General features: G+C 44.6%; 1 protein-coding gene across 2 annotated transcripts in view; it reads left to right on the top strand.

Annotated features, from left to right (window-relative positions):
* Positions 1-15,224, top strand: part of KDM5B (lysine demethylase 5B) — a 51,505-nt gene that overhangs the window by 19,039 nt on the left and 17,242 nt on the right. For both annotated transcript variants that reach the window (XM_081914375.1, XM_081914374.1), the window contains 10 exons: positions 419-553; positions 3,682-3,784; positions 4,272-4,381; positions 5,470-5,628; positions 6,884-7,003; positions 8,801-8,959; positions 11,202-11,383; positions 11,605-11,767; positions 13,922-14,041; positions 14,687-14,881. In XM_081914375.1, coding sequence (XP_081770501.1) covers positions 419-553; positions 3,682-3,784; positions 4,272-4,381; positions 5,470-5,628; positions 6,884-7,003; positions 8,801-8,959; positions 11,202-11,383; positions 11,605-11,767; positions 13,922-14,041; positions 14,687-14,881 — 1,446 coding nt within the window. The remainder of the gene's footprint in view (positions 1-418; positions 554-3,681; positions 3,785-4,271; positions 4,382-5,469; positions 5,629-6,883; positions 7,004-8,800; positions 8,960-11,201; positions 11,384-11,604; positions 11,768-13,921; positions 14,042-14,686; positions 14,882-15,224) is intronic.

Here is a 15,224-nt window from a genome sequence, read left to right as displayed (position 1 = left end):
TCAATAGCAATCCACAGAAATGGTGAAATTGTCAAGAATTCTATTGCAGGTCCCATGCAGAGTACCTTGGATGTAAATGATCGCAATCTACTTTTCTTCTATCCACTGTCATTAGTCGCCACCACTGCAAAACTGCCAGATTGTTGGATCCAGATTTACTTCTGCAGTTACTGATGGAATGCCGTATAGAACGAAAAACTTGTAACAGATTTATTTTCAAAAAAAATTGCCATTATTAAACCATTTTAGAAAGTACAGATTGGTCATTCCAATCCATCTGTAGTGAATATAATCATGTATGGTTTTTTACTTTAGCTACTAAAAATACTTTACATTGGGTTGTTGTTTTTTTAAAAAAGTGTGAAATATTTGGTAGGAAATAGAGAGAGGAAAAAATCACTTTTGCTTGTTTTTTTAGTGTCTTCAGAAGCCAGATATTACCAGTGGCACAAAGGACAAGGAATATAAACCACATGATATTCCTCAAAGACAGTCTGTTCAGCTGTCTGAAACTTGTCCACCTGCTCGTCGAGCAAAACGCATGAGAGCAGAGGTAGGATTGACTTTTCATGTATTGATTTCTAAAATGCCATAATTCAAAGCCACAGAAGTACTTTATAAGTACAGTGGTGCCTCGCAAGACGAAATTAATTCGTTCCGCAAGTCTCTTCGTCTTGCGAGTTTTTCGTCTTGCGATGCACGGTTTTCCATAGGAATGCATTGAAAATCAATTAATGCGTTCCTATGGAAAACGCCTTCCCCCGACCTCTTCTGGCGGGCGGCATTTTAAAATCGCCCGGGACAGCGGAGGACTTCTCCGCTGTCCGGGGCGATTTAAAAGCCCCTGGGAAGGCAGGCAGGGGGGACAAAGGCTTTCTCGCCCCACCGCTCGGCTTCGGGACATCGTTCCGATGCCGGGCGGCGGGGGGAGGCTTTCCCGCCCCGCCGCCGGGCTTCGGGACATCGTTCTGAAGCCGGGCGGCGGGGGGAGGCTTTCTCGCCCGGCCGCCCGGCTTCGGGACATCGTTCCGATGCCGGGCGGCTGGGGGAGGCGTTCCTAACCCCACCGCCCGGCATCGGGACGATGCCCCGAAGCCGGGCGGCTGGGGGAGGCGTTCCTGCCCCACCGCCCGGCATCGGGACGATGCCCCGAAGCCGGGCGGCGGGGGGAGGCTTTCCCGCCCGGCCGCCCGGCTTAGGGACATCGTTCCGATGCCGGGCGGCTGGGGGAGGCGTTCCTGCCCCACCGCCCGGCATCGGGACGATGCCCCGATGCCGGGCGGCGGGGGGAGGCGTTCCTGCCCCACCGCCCGGCATCGGGACGATGCCCCGAAGCCGGGCGGCTGGGGGAGGCGTTCCTGCCCCACTTCCCGGCATCGGGACGATGCCCCGAAGCCGGGCGGCGGGGGGAGGCTTTCCCGCCCGGCCGCCCGGCTTCGGGACATCGTTCCGATGCCGGGTGGCTGGGGGAGGCGTTCCTGCCCCACCGCCCGGCATCGGGACGATGCCCCTAAGCCGGGCGGCGGGGGGAGGCTTTCCCGCCCGGCCGCCCGGCTTCGGGACATCGTTCCGATGCCGGGCGGCTGGGGGAGGCGTTCCTGCCCCACCGCCCGGCATCGGGACGATGCCCCGATGCCGGGCGGCGGGGGGAGGCGTTCCTGCCCCACCGCCCGGCATCGGGACGATGCCCCGAAGCCGGGCGGCGGGGGGAGGCTTTCCCGCCCGGCCGCCAGGCTTCGGGACATCGTTCCGATGCCGGGCGGCTGGGGGAGGCGTTCCTGCCCCACCGCCCGGCATCGGGACGATGCCCCGATGCCGGGCGGCGGGGGGAGGCGTTCCTGCCCCACCGCCCGGCATCGGGACGATGCCCCGAAGCCGGGCGGCGGGGGGAGGCTTTCCCGCCCGGCCGCCAGGCTTCGGGACATCGTTCCGATGCCGGGCGGCTGGGGGAGGCGTTCCTGCCCCACCGCCCGGCATCGGGACGATGCCCCGATGCCGGGCGGCGGGGGGAGGCGTTCCTGCCCCGAAGCCGGGCGGCGGGGGGAGGCTTCAAAAGCCGTCCGGGGGCTTTTAAATCGCCCCGGACTGTCCCGGGGCGATTTAAAAGCCCCCGGTTAGGCAGGCAGGGGGGGCAAAAGTCTTTGCCCCCCCTGCCTGCCTTCAAAAGCCGTCCGGGATAGCGGGAAGCGCTTCCCTGCTATCCCGGACCGCTTTTAAAATGCTGGCAGTGGGGAGCAAAGCCTTTCGCCCCCGCCGGCCTTCCTGGACCTCTTCTGAAGTCCGGAGGGGGGGGGAAGGCTTTGCTCCCCACCGCCAGCATTTAAAAAAAGGTCCCCGAGATTTCCCTATGGGCTTTCGTCTTGCGATGCAAGCCCATAGGGAAAATCGTCTAGCGAAGCGTCGCAAAAACCGAAAAACCCTTTCGTCTTGCGGGTTTTTCGTCTTGCGAGGCATTCGTCTTGCGGGGCACCACTGTAGTTATTTTCCTTGCCAGAAATTAAACAGCAGTTCCAATATTTCCACATCATCGCTGCCTATGGTTCTGAGGAGCACATACAGTTTTATTTATGGACTGATGCAGACATACTCTTTAAGAGATTATGTGTGGGTTGTAGCATCACACTGCCTTTCCTTGTGGGAACAAATATTTCAGCCTTAACCACAGTGAAGTCTTGTGTTGGCACTAACAGCAACTGGATAACCAGGGTTCCCATTTAACAAGGATTTGAAACTAGGGTCTAGATTTCACTAGCATTTCCTCATATTGTCTGAAGCTGTTGACATCTTAAGTAATGCAGTTTATGTTCATACAACATTTCTTATACACATTGGGGTTTAAAATCTCTTGTAGTCATCTATACAACAGCTCTGTAGAATATATGTCATAATTTCCACTTTTGAGTAAACTGAGGCTGAGAAATGCTGACTATCCAGAAATCATGAGTCACGCACAATTTGGGTTGCCCTTGAAAACCGATGGCCTTAAGCAACATAACATTCTTTTGAATTCCTACTAGAATCTAGTTTATGAAAAATTTCCATTTGGGTGTCTTAGACTAAGTGTAGCATCCCTAAAGTTTTACAGTTCTCTGGAGAACCACCAAGGTGACTTTATCAATTGTCTGAATTGGTGTGTTTTTTTGTAATTTTAATCATATACTAGCACATCTGTTTTAAAGCAGCTGAATCTAAACTTTATGAATAGTCTAGGATGCAGCTTTAGCCTGGATTGTGTGAATTACCTTGACTTTGACTTAGGCATCCACCTACAGCTGTGCAGGAGCAATATCAGTACATGAAACTCCTACCTACTTTTAGTAGGGAACAAAATGTCTATGAATGGGACTTCTTCATTCTTCTAGTTTATCAGTAAAATATTAATTGTAGATGTTGGATACTTCAGGCAAACATTCCTCAGCATTGTCGTTACTGTGCTTCCATAAGAGAAAATCAAATGCCAGCAGGTGAGGAGGGAGTCAGAAGCACTCCTTCCTTTTCACCTTTGCATAATCTTACTATTGTCATCAATAAGTTATGGGGCAGACTATACATTTGAACACATCCAAATAACTATTCCAGCAGCGGTCTACTGTTGCATATTATAAGCTCATGACAGGTAATTCTGTACTGAACAAAAAGGAAGAATAAATAAAGATTAAGCTTAATTCCCCTCCCCTCTAGGCTACTAATATTAAAACTGATTTGGAGGAAACTACAGAAACCAAAACTCACAATTTGAGACGTAGAATGGGAACCACACCTCCAAAGCTTGAACCTGAAAATGGTAAGTGTATCAATGGGGTGGGGGTGGGGAATAAAATAGTAGGCATTTGCTTTTTAACATCCAAATTTTAGCTTGACCAGTATTCATTTGGATGTAGTATTTGCCAAAATGGTGGTGGCTTTGAAGCAAAATCTTTTATTTTAAAATAAAGCTTTGAAATTTATGAACTTGCTGACCTTTAACAAGAGAAAATACATTGCTGAGACTGTTGGTTTTTTAAAATGTAACTTCTGTAAAAAAATTAATTAACAAATTGTAAGTAGGTTGGTAGGCACCATCTTAGAAGAACCTATTCCCTTTCTCTTTCTCTTTGTTTTTACCTGACACCCACCCTGCAGATTTAATAAATTAATAAATATTCACACAATTTAATCACTTAAGGATTCTTTAAGTGGGTGTCAGCCCCATTTAAACTCTTTTAAAAGCAGTTCTATTTTGTCTCAAACACTTTTGAGTAATATTTTCTAAATGTATTTTGCTGAATCAGATAAAGAGTCTCAAGGCCTTGTGAAACGGGAAACGGTTGAAAAAAAGCAACCCATCTGGGAAACAGAAAGAGAAAAACCAAAGGGACGTTCTAAGAAAAGCTTTAATGCAGTGAGTACTCTTCTCCCCCGCCCCCTTTAATGCTAATAGTAGAAAATTATGGGCTTGTAGTTTGAACTTAGTAGTCAGAAGAAAAATAATTTCTTGGTATTTTGTATTGTGAAATACAGTGATGCAATACTTTTGATTCTTGGTTAATATAGAAAAGATATTATGTGTTAACTGTAACAGGTTTTTGCAAAAAGTTGATCCAAATGAGGTTCTACAATTACCTCATTCATTTAGAATGAGATCTCAATTTTGGCATTCAGCTGTCCAGTAGCCTTATGGCAAATTCCATCTGATATCTGTGTCATGTGCTCCATCTTGCTATGCAAATGGGAAAGCTGCTTTTTCTGAAAAGCTGAGATGCAGGAAGCTATGTAACTGTCACTGGATCCTTTTTCTCTTCTAGGAGACGGACTGACTGCATATTTCTTTATAGCAGCCACAGCTGAGATGATAAAATGAGATGCCCCATGCATCCCATTGTGCTCCTTGATGGAAGGGTGGGATAACTATTAGAAAATAAGGGTGTTTTTGATGGTAGCCCACCAGGTTTTCTTTACTCTTTTTTTAAAATCCATCTATTCATAGATAACGCACTCCAAACAACTGGGCCATTAATGGTGCAATGCGAACCTGGCCTGGCATCAGTAGGGTTTAATGAAGTGGCAGGATGCTTCTGCATCCCTGCCACTCAAGCTGCCCAGGACCGAAGGTTGCACCAGTTGGGAGTTGGCACAGCTATCAGGCTTGGGCCCAGTGCCATCAAGTCACAGCAGTGAAGTCCTGGGGCAACACAACTGTTTTGTGCCCTGTTTTGGAGCTTTCTGTGGAGCGCTGCTAGTAGGTTATACTTCTTCTCAAACATTCAGTTCATGAATCTTCTCACCAGTTCAAAGGGTGTTTGGATCACAGTGCTTCTAGCTTGAGATGTTTGTAAGAATAAAGAAATGAAATGTGTTTCTGCATACACTTGACATATCTACATCATATCTATCTGTCAAGTGTTTTCTTACCAAGAACCATGCATAGACGTAAGCAAGGTAATGATGGGACCAATCCCCCATCCCTCACTTTGGCAAATTTTTTTACAGGTGGATTTGTATGTCTGTCTCTTGTGCGGCAGTGGTAATGATGAGGATCGTCTGCTCCTATGTGATGGCTGTGATGACAGTTACCATACCTTTTGCTTAATACCACCTCTTCATGATGTTCCCAAGGGGGACTGGAGATGCCCCCAATGCCTAGCTCAGGTAATAATAAAATATGGGTGAAATATTTCACCCCCTAGCTCTCACAAATATAAGGTTCAGCACCCAAGTAGACTAAAATACATTAAGCAAAAATCTGTTTTTCTTTGACTTCTCCTCTACCTTGGAGGTTACTGAGTGGTATCCAAGTAATATGTCCCATCAACACAAGGGTTTCCAGAGGTACTTTATCGGCACAAGTGCCTTGCGCCTTCCCCAGATCTGCTGTACAGGGTGTATGGAGGTGTGGGGGGAGGAGTTCTGTTGCACAAGTAGTAATCCTTCTTCTGATGGGACTGCAACTTAAGGCTACTCTGGAGACAATCCACTGTTGTACACCTTCATCCTACCCAACCCCATGGTGCAATTACTCATTCAGTATAAGAGTTTGTTTAGATTCAGCATACTCCTAGAGCCCCATACCCTTCTTATCATTCAACAAAGGGTTGTGGTGGCTCCATTGTTCCTCCTGGAGACAATTTAAGATTCTTCTCATCATAGGGCACCTGCACATACCTAATATAGTGTGTGTCTGCCTGGGTCTTGTTACAAAACCCCTTCCAATACTGTCCTGTATTTATGGAGTTAATTTCACTCCTCTTATCAGTAGCTTTCCCACTTACCTTTTAGGCAGTTCCCTCTCCAAGGTTAATTTATGGGTCTGGGATATTAGAAGGGGCCTTCTACTAATTAACTTTTAAAGTCAGTTGCTCTGTGTCCCGGTCCAGCCTTATTCTCTCCACACACACCCCGGCCACACTCTTTTATGTTGTCAGAAGGGTACAGAACATGTGCATGCTTGACATCTTCTCTTACTCAGGTGATTTGTTTTACCACTATGGTAAATGTACACTGCTGCACTCCATCCAGTTATGGTTAGTTTTTAAATACATGCCTCGCAGGGACCTTTGGTTTAGATAATTAGATGTGAGTGATTGAACCCTGTGACCCAGGATTGGTGGGAAGCTCCCACTGTCAGCCCTCTGTCCCCCAAACTGCCAATGAGCATTCTCCCCAATGGTTTGTACTCATTTTGAGAAAAAGGTGGTGGGGCTTTTGAAGAGCACCATCTACATTTCTCTACTCCTTGTTTATCCTTGTAGTGCAACCTGCAATTCCTTTTGTCAACCTGTAAAAATGGATCCATGCTAGTCCATCTTGGATGAAGTCCATTTTGTTGTTTGTTTAAAAAAAATACTTGCTTGATGTATGGTATGTTTTCTCTTTGTTAATTCAGTGCTGTATTTTAATTACACAGGAGTGTAATAAACCACAAGAAGCATTTGGTTTTGAACAGGCAGCAAGAGACTACACACTTCGCACATTTGGAGAAATGGCAGATGCCTTCAAGTCAGATTATTTCAATATGCCAGTGCATGTATGTTCACACTTCTAATGAGTCTGTTAACTTGGGTTTCATTATTGGTTTTATTAAAATTTGCATTTGGGGGAAACTCTTGTGTTGGTATCTAGAAAACAAAAATGGAGAATTTAGTTATGAATTTGGAGTGGGAAACTAAACGCTGGCAGTAGGGTTTCTATCTCATCCTTATAAAGTGGGTGGCGATGCGATTATTTATAAGACAGAATGGCAGCTGTTTCCCATTTGTTTTTTTACGTGATAAAGTTGAAGATTCAGAATTGACACTCCCTGGGCAGAACCAGTGTGGGGAAGGAGTTAAGGTGTTGAAAGATTCTTGCCTCCCTTTCCCACTGCTATCCTGGCATTTTAAAGGAATTCAGTGTAACTTGCATTTTAATGAACAGGTGGCTACTTTAACAACTTGACGGCCCCAGAAAGGATTTACCGTATTTTTCGCACCATAGGACGCACTTTTTCCCCTCCAAAAATGAAGGGGAAATGTGTGTGCGTCCTATGGTGCGAATGCAGGCTTTCGCTGAAGCCTGGAGAGTGAGAGGGGTCGGTGCGCACCAACCCCTCATGCTCTCCAGGCTTCGCACACCTCTCCGCAAGCAGCAGGAGCCCAGCGCTGGGCTCCCGCTGCTTGCGGAGAGGTGCCTGCATGCCGAAGCCTGGGCGCGCTGAGCTCAGCGCGTCCAGGCTTCGCGGACCTCTCCGCAAGCAGCGGGAGCGTTCCCGCTGCTTGCGGAGAGGTGCCTGCATGCCGAAGCCTGGGCGCGCTGAGCTCAGCGCGTCCAGGCTTCGCGGACCTCTCCGCAAGCAGCGGGAGCGCTCCCGCTGCTTGCGGAGAGCTGCCTGTTTGAGGGCTGGGGTCGGGGGAAGCTCTAGCTTCCCCCGCCCCAGCCCCGCACCTGGGGGGGAAATAATTTCCCCCCCTTTATTTCCCCCCAAAAAAACTGGGTGCGCCCTATGGTCCGGTGCGCCCTATGGTGCGAAAAATACGGTATATCCTGCTTGGTACTTATTTATTTGCCATGAAACTTCCATACCGCCCATCAGCTAAGTCCTTTGGTACTAGTTACTACCTGACAAACTTATCTTGTCACCTTTTCTAATGTTTTCTCTAGCATTTATTCTGATTTAATGCATTTGTTAAAAGAGTTTAACACTGAGTTGTGGAGTACAATATCTTCTAACAGTACCAATGAAAATAAAAAAAAAAATTTACTGACTCCCTAAAACTGCATGTGTTTGTAGTAACAGAAAGCGAGTACTGACCCCTGCAAAATGTTGAAATGACCAGTGATACTTGCATGCATGTATAATTCTTATTGATGCCCATTAGAGACTATTAAATCTATGACCCTAGGAATAGGATTTCCCCAACCTAAAATATTTTAACTATTAACCTGAGATACCTGAATCATCCACTGGTCCATCTCATCTTTCTCATTGGCATGTCTCTATTCATGCAAGGACCCCCAAGTTTCTTTCTATGTGGCACTTCAACTGGTCCAGGGAAAGTATGAAAGTGGTATTTTCCTTTGTTTTCATGGTTTTCACCACTAAAGTGCACTTCTAGTTCCTTTCCAGCTCTCTTTGTCTGTCTTGTTTCATTGTGGCCTCTCCTACTAATATTTGCAGCATACCTGCTACATTCCCTCTGTTTTTTGATAGGAGATGGCATTCTGTGTTAGGGATAGTAACACTTAACCCTCACCACCTTACAATTCCGTTTCGGCCCTTTATATTTATAACATGCTGCTGTTTTATTTTTTGTTAGTGAGTAACTTTTACCTGCCTCTTGTTCAGATGGTTCCTACAGAATTGGTTGAGAAAGAGTTTTGGCGTCTTGTTAGCACAATTGAAGAGGATGTTACAGTGGAATATGGTGCTGATATTGCTTCAAAGGAGTTTGGCAGTGGGTTTCCTGTGAGAGGTGGGAAAATCAAATTAAAACCAGAAGAAGAGGTACGATTTGATTATTAACTAATATTTGGCGTGTAGGCTGTTTAGAGTCATATATAAAATTTCATGGATTCAAAGTAAGAAATGAGCAACTCAGACTGGCCCCAGCCTTTTGGCGGTTTCTCTGCTTGTGAATTAGGTGGTGGTTATGGTATTTTTCAGTTCCAAAATGACCATCTTGCTGATTCTTCAAGAGGAGGGAGGAAAGCACTTTGCTATCACTTTAGACGTGAATGAAATTCTGGAACAACAATATACTCCCCCAGATCAAGTACTTCCTTTCCAATGTGGTAAAATAAGCCAAAAATATCTCAGATGGGAATAATTTGAAGCCAATTACTTAGCTGCTCAGAGTTTCTATGCTTATTTCAACCATGGAAGCTTTTAAACTAGCTATTTAGTCCCAAATCACAATCTTTTGTTCACATACTATTTTTTTAACAAATCATACAGATGACTTGGCCATCAAATTGTTTTTTTGGCTTTGTCTTGTTTGTCTTTCATTCCTTTTTGGAGCACATAAATTCCAACTGTTGCAAAGGGGGGGGGGGGGAATCAGAAGACCATTATAGCCCTGGCTGGTGTACATCACCTTTGTCCTACAGTCCCATACCTCACTTCATTACATTTTTAGCCCAGGTTTCCCACCCACCCTTCCTTGTTGCACTGGAATAGAACTACTGTCATAATTCCACCCGACCCCCTGCCCTTAGACTCCAGTTTGAAGGAAGAGGACTTTGTGTGGCACAAAGCTGGGGAGGTTTGCAAAACAGTGAAATACCTTTCGCAAATGATTCAAGGTAAAGGTAAAGGTACCCTTGCCCGTACGGGCCAGTCGTGTCCGACTCTAGGGTTGTGCGCTCATCTCACTTAAGAGGCCGGGGGCCAGCGCTGTCCGCAGACACTTCCGGGTCACGTGGCCAGCATGACGAAGCCGCTCTGGCGAGCCAGCACCAGTGCAGCACACGGAAACACCGTTTACCTTCCCACTAGAAAGCGGTACCTATTTATCTACTTGCACTCAGGGGTGCTTTCGAACTGCTAGGTGGGCAGGAGCTGGGACCGAAAGACGGGAGCTCACCCTGCCGCGGGGATTTTAACCACCGACCATGCGATTGGCAAGCCCTAGGCGCTGAGGTTTTACCCACAGCGCCACACGCGATTCAAAGACACTATGAAATCCCCCTCCTTTCTCTGATTCACATGGCACTGGAATTAGTGGTGCCCACCCTATGGAACACCCTCCCATCAGATACCAAGGAAATAAACAACTATTTGACTTTTAGAAGACATCTGAAGGCAGCCCTGCTTATAGAAGTTTTTAATGTTTAATGTTTTATCGTGCTTTTAATATTCTGTTGGGAGCCACCCAGAGTGACTGGGGAAACCTAATCAGATGGATGGGGTATAAATAATAATATTGTTTGTTTGTTTGTTGAAATCAGTAAGAGGTCCTGCTGCTTTTCAAGTCTGAGAAGGGAAGATCTCGCTCTCTCTTGCACTGGGCTGTGATGGAAAGCAGCAGGATCTCTTGTTGCTTTCTGATTTCTGCAGCTTCATGTGAGTTAGAAAAGGCAGGGGGAAATCCATGCCATCTGCACTGAGAGATATTTTACTGGTCTGATGTTCAGCACATCAAGGAAATGTGGGAGGAAGGAGTAATCCAGGGTGGGAAAACCTGTGGCTCTCCTGATGTTATCGGATTCCCATCAGCCTCAGTCAGTATGGCTTGTGGCCTGGGATTATGGGAGTTGGAGTCCAGAGAACCACAAATTCCCTGCTCCTGAATGAACCCTTCTTGCATCCCCTTCTCTTCATAAGTTCTGTAAAATTACAGTTGTGTGTGGACATCCACATGTACCCATCTTCATTTGGCCCTTCAGCATACGGGTGGGCATTCCTGGATGCTAATGGAAAAGAAGTACATAACTGCAGTATGGAACCATTTTTTTATTTTTATTTTACAGCTGATAATTATGCCTCAGCAATGCTAAGATATCCTACTTCCAAGCAGCCCGGGTGATCTGTAATACATGTATTAGGACACAAGTGCAATCAGAACTTAATAGGAATATAAATTTATTTTACTGGAAAAGCTAATGTTAAAGCAATAGCTGGACTTAGGGTGGTAAAGTACCCATGCAATATTCTATGGCATTTTTTAGAGTTACGAATTTAGCAAAATGTCCTTTTTAAATGTGGTTTATATTAAACCTGTGGACTCTCCCATTTGCTTTGCTTTCAGGAGTATCTTGATAGTGGATGGAATTTGAACAATATGCCTGTGATGGAACAGTCTGTACTTGCTCACATCACTGCAGATATATGTGGAATGAAGTTGCCTTGGCTATATGTAGGGATGTGCTTTTCCTCATTTTGCTGGCATATTGAGGATCACTGGAGCTATTCCATCAACTATCTGCACTGGTGAGTTTATAGGGAATGGAGTATATAGATATGTTTGTGCAACCTGATATATATAGGTCACCAGACTAAATTATAATGTTTCCTTTCCTTTTAACATTAATATCTAGGTATTTGTATCTCTGCATACCTAAATTGTCTCCCCACTTATAGGACATAATTATGATCCTAAAACCTGCAAATGGTTGATTATTGTAGTTTATCTGCTTTTTTTATGTTTGCAGGGGGGAGCCTAAAACATGGTATGGAGCCCCAGGATATGCAGCTGAGCAACTGGAAGATGTAATGAAGAAGTTGGCTCCTGAGCTATTTGAATCTCAGCCAGACCTTTTACACCAGCTGGTTACAATTATGAATCCCAATACATTAATGTCTCATGGTGTGCCTGTATGTCATTTTGTTTTCACCCCTACCCCTTCTAGTGCAAGGTTCATAGCTTAAGCAGTTGTTTTGTAGTACCTGACAAACTTCAAGCTTTTTTGCAAACACTGTTTTCATGAGCTATAGCTATAGAAAGAGCAATACTGTCCTTATTTCTCAATAATTGATTTGAAACTAGCAAAACCAATTTTTGTTTGCTGTTCCAAGCTCGTATTGTGCACAAAAATGAGCACAATTCGATAGTGGATGATTATTAATTCCTCTGTTGCACATTGCTTGCTTTTTGTGCAAATTGTAGTCTCCAGGTAGGAATTCTGTGTCTGTAAAATGATGTAATGATTTTTCTTCAAGGGCACTACTTTGGAGTAATTCCTATAAAGGACTAAATGTGGAAAGTTACATCAGAATGGAAAATCTAAATGGAAAGAGTTATTACCGTATATACTTGAGTATAAGCCGACCCGGATATAAGCTGAGGCACCTAATTTTAGCACAAAAAACTGGGGAAACGTACTGACTCTAGTATAAACTGGGTCACCACACCACAAACCTGGTGGTAGCAGCATTGGTGGAGAAAGAACAAGTAGTCTGAAAGGGCTGCTTTCAGGCTGCTCGTTCCTCCTCTGCTGTCCCTCGTCCCTCCGTCACCGCATCTGCCGCTCGCAAGAGCAGGCATAGGAGCCGCGGTTGGGAGAGATACAGTGCACCGCCTCTCCCAACCGTGGCTCCTGTGCCTGCCCTTGAGAAAGGCAGGCGGTGGCGGCGGGACCAGTGGCGAGAAAGGGCATTTGGGGCGCTCCACCCTCCGCCTCCCGCCTCGAATATAAGCCAAGGGGGGCTTTTTCAGCATTAAAAATGTGCTGAAATTTTTGTTTATACTTGAGTATATACGGTATTAGTCTGTCTCCTCTCTCTCACCGGATACTACAAAGCTTTAAAGGTGACTTGCAGCAAAGAAGTAAGATATAAACATTGTATGCAACAAAACATCTGTGTGGATAATACTGAGCTCGATGGACCAGTGGTCTGACTTTATGTGAAGATAGAAGCATCCTTATAACAGTGATTATATACCAATTATCAGCTATTGAAATCCCCCTTCCCCAGCTGCAACAGTAAGATAACCATTACAACAGGGAGCTAACAAAACTCTTCAAGCAGCGGGAGGAAACATTTTACAATAAAATACCGAGGCGTCTTGGCCTGGTGCCAAAAGATGTGGAGTTATGGGTTGTTTACATACCACTTTTTGGCTCAAAACCCCCCAAAGCAGTGAATGACGTGGTAGTACAAAAGAAATATACAATAGGTAAATCAAAACAATATAAAATAGCTAAAGCACCAAACACTCCTGAGAGCTGCATTTATGTTTTCGCCACAAAAGCAGCTCCACAGCATTACGCATCTCATTTAATTTGCATCATCTTGTTCAGCACCAGTAGCATGTTGTCACTGGAAAACAGGTTGTAGGCTGGGTAAAACAGGTCGTGTCCAACTTGGTTTTACTCGTAGCAGAGACATTGATTACTTACTTTATTTGAATGTTCTCTTTGTACTATTACAAAACTTTAATAAACATGTTTAAATAAAAAAGAGCAAACCTGTTTCAATGACTAGCTCTGGGCTAGTCATGTTCATTAATTTCAGTGGCTCTACGCTGAGTAAAAGCTTAGTTGAATAGCTTCCTTAATATTTAGCCCCTTTATGTTTGCCAACATAATGTGACAGAGAGCGTATTAGAGTTAGAGGCTGAATCACCTGGATAATTGAACCCCTCAGTATCCATGGGTTTCGACAGCTGTCCCATTTTGTGAGCAGCAATGACTTATTTCTGATGATGATGATGATGGCTGTCATCATAGATAGTTTGAAAAAAAGGCTTGGACAAAATCACAGGATATTTCTGTCAGCACCAAATAGATTTGATAGGTAAATGTACAGAAGCAGTCCATACTTCTGGATACCAGATGGTGGGGACAAAGAACATGAAGGGTTGTTTCTCCCTTTACACCACTTTTATGGGTTTCCTGGATGCAACTGAGTAACTATGGTTAGAATCCAAATGGATGCTTGGTCTGATCTAGATGGCTTTTTAAAAGATTCCTAAAAATTCTAAATTTTCAACTTCAGCATTTTCTGGTTTGCTTTGCTTTGCCATAGATTTACCGTACCAACCAGTGTGCTGGTGAATTTGTGATTACGTTTCCAAGAGCCTATCATAGTGGCTTTAATCAAGGTTTCAACTTTGCTGAAGCTGTTAATTTTTGCACTGTTGACTGGGTAAGTTTTCCATTTTATTGCCATCTTGTTGGAAAGCATATTCTGAAATTTGAAGGTGTGGCCATTGTTTCCTTTAACCTTCAAAACACTTCTGTGAGTTGGATCACAGTGTGGATAGTATGAGTTTTATTCTTTTTTTAGAATATGAAATCAGGTTTTAAAAGATCTTTGGACACCTTGTCATCATCTCACCTTAAGAAGCAAACTAATGTTATACATTTTGTTTCTGATTCAAAATTTTGTAGAAGGGCTTCATTGTGCATATAGCATTCTTGACTGCTGAGGTCTTCCAATCCACTGAAGTAAAATGGATATATCCTTGCCGATGTATTCCAAATGCTGTGAATGGTTGAAAAATTTCAGTTGGAAGTGTGCTGCCAAGTTTCTGGTTATGCTTCAGTTTTGCACATAGCACTGTACTATCTTAATTAGCATTGAATTCCTTTCTGCAGAGAATGGTTTTAAATACGTATTTGTACAGGGTCCTAGAATGGACTGTGCTTACCTTGTTTATTCTGGATCAAGTGGACTGCATTCATTTAATATTTTGGCCAGTGATGTATTGGCAAGAACCTGTTGCTTTATACAGCTTCACCTCTCCTAAGAACATTAAGAAAATCTGTTTCTTGTATTTTTTTCTTCTAGTTGCCATTGGGGCGTCAATGTGTGGAGCACTATCGCTTATTAAACCGCTACTGTGTGTTTTCTCATGATGAGATGATATGCAGAATGGCTGCCAAAGCAGAGACTCTTGATGTAGTAGTAGCATCTACTGTTGAGAAAGACATGGCTATTATGATTGAAGATGAAAAGGCTTTACGGGAGGCTGTGTGTAAACTGGTATGTTTTATGAAGTTAAGCGATTAGCAGTGAGATTGTTTCAAAGCAAGCAGCTCAGTGGTAGCCACCTACTTTGCTTGCAGGTCTCTCTAAGCAGGCCATCTCAGAGCCCTGAGCCACTTACAAACTTTTGAGGCCCCCTAGCCATTGGTGGCTTACTTCTGAGATCCACTGAGTTCCATGGGGATTGCTTTCTGATAAGTATGTATAAGATTGCAGCCTGAAACCGCTAGTGTTAAAGGTGCCACAACAAGGGCCCCCATGAACTTCCAAGCTATGAGGGGAAAAAAATTCCTCCCAAGGTATTCACTTCAATACTTAAACTGGTGTTGAATATTGAGTG

The sequence above is a fragment of the Podarcis melisellensis genome (genome assembly GCF_964234715.1).
Source record: "Podarcis melisellensis genome assembly, chromosome: 6".
Lineage (NCBI taxonomy): Eukaryota > Metazoa > Chordata > Lepidosauria > Squamata > Lacertidae > Podarcis > Podarcis melisellensis.
The sequence above is the reverse complement of the archived record's forward strand: the minus strand, read 5'-3'. Positions and strand labels throughout refer to the sequence as shown.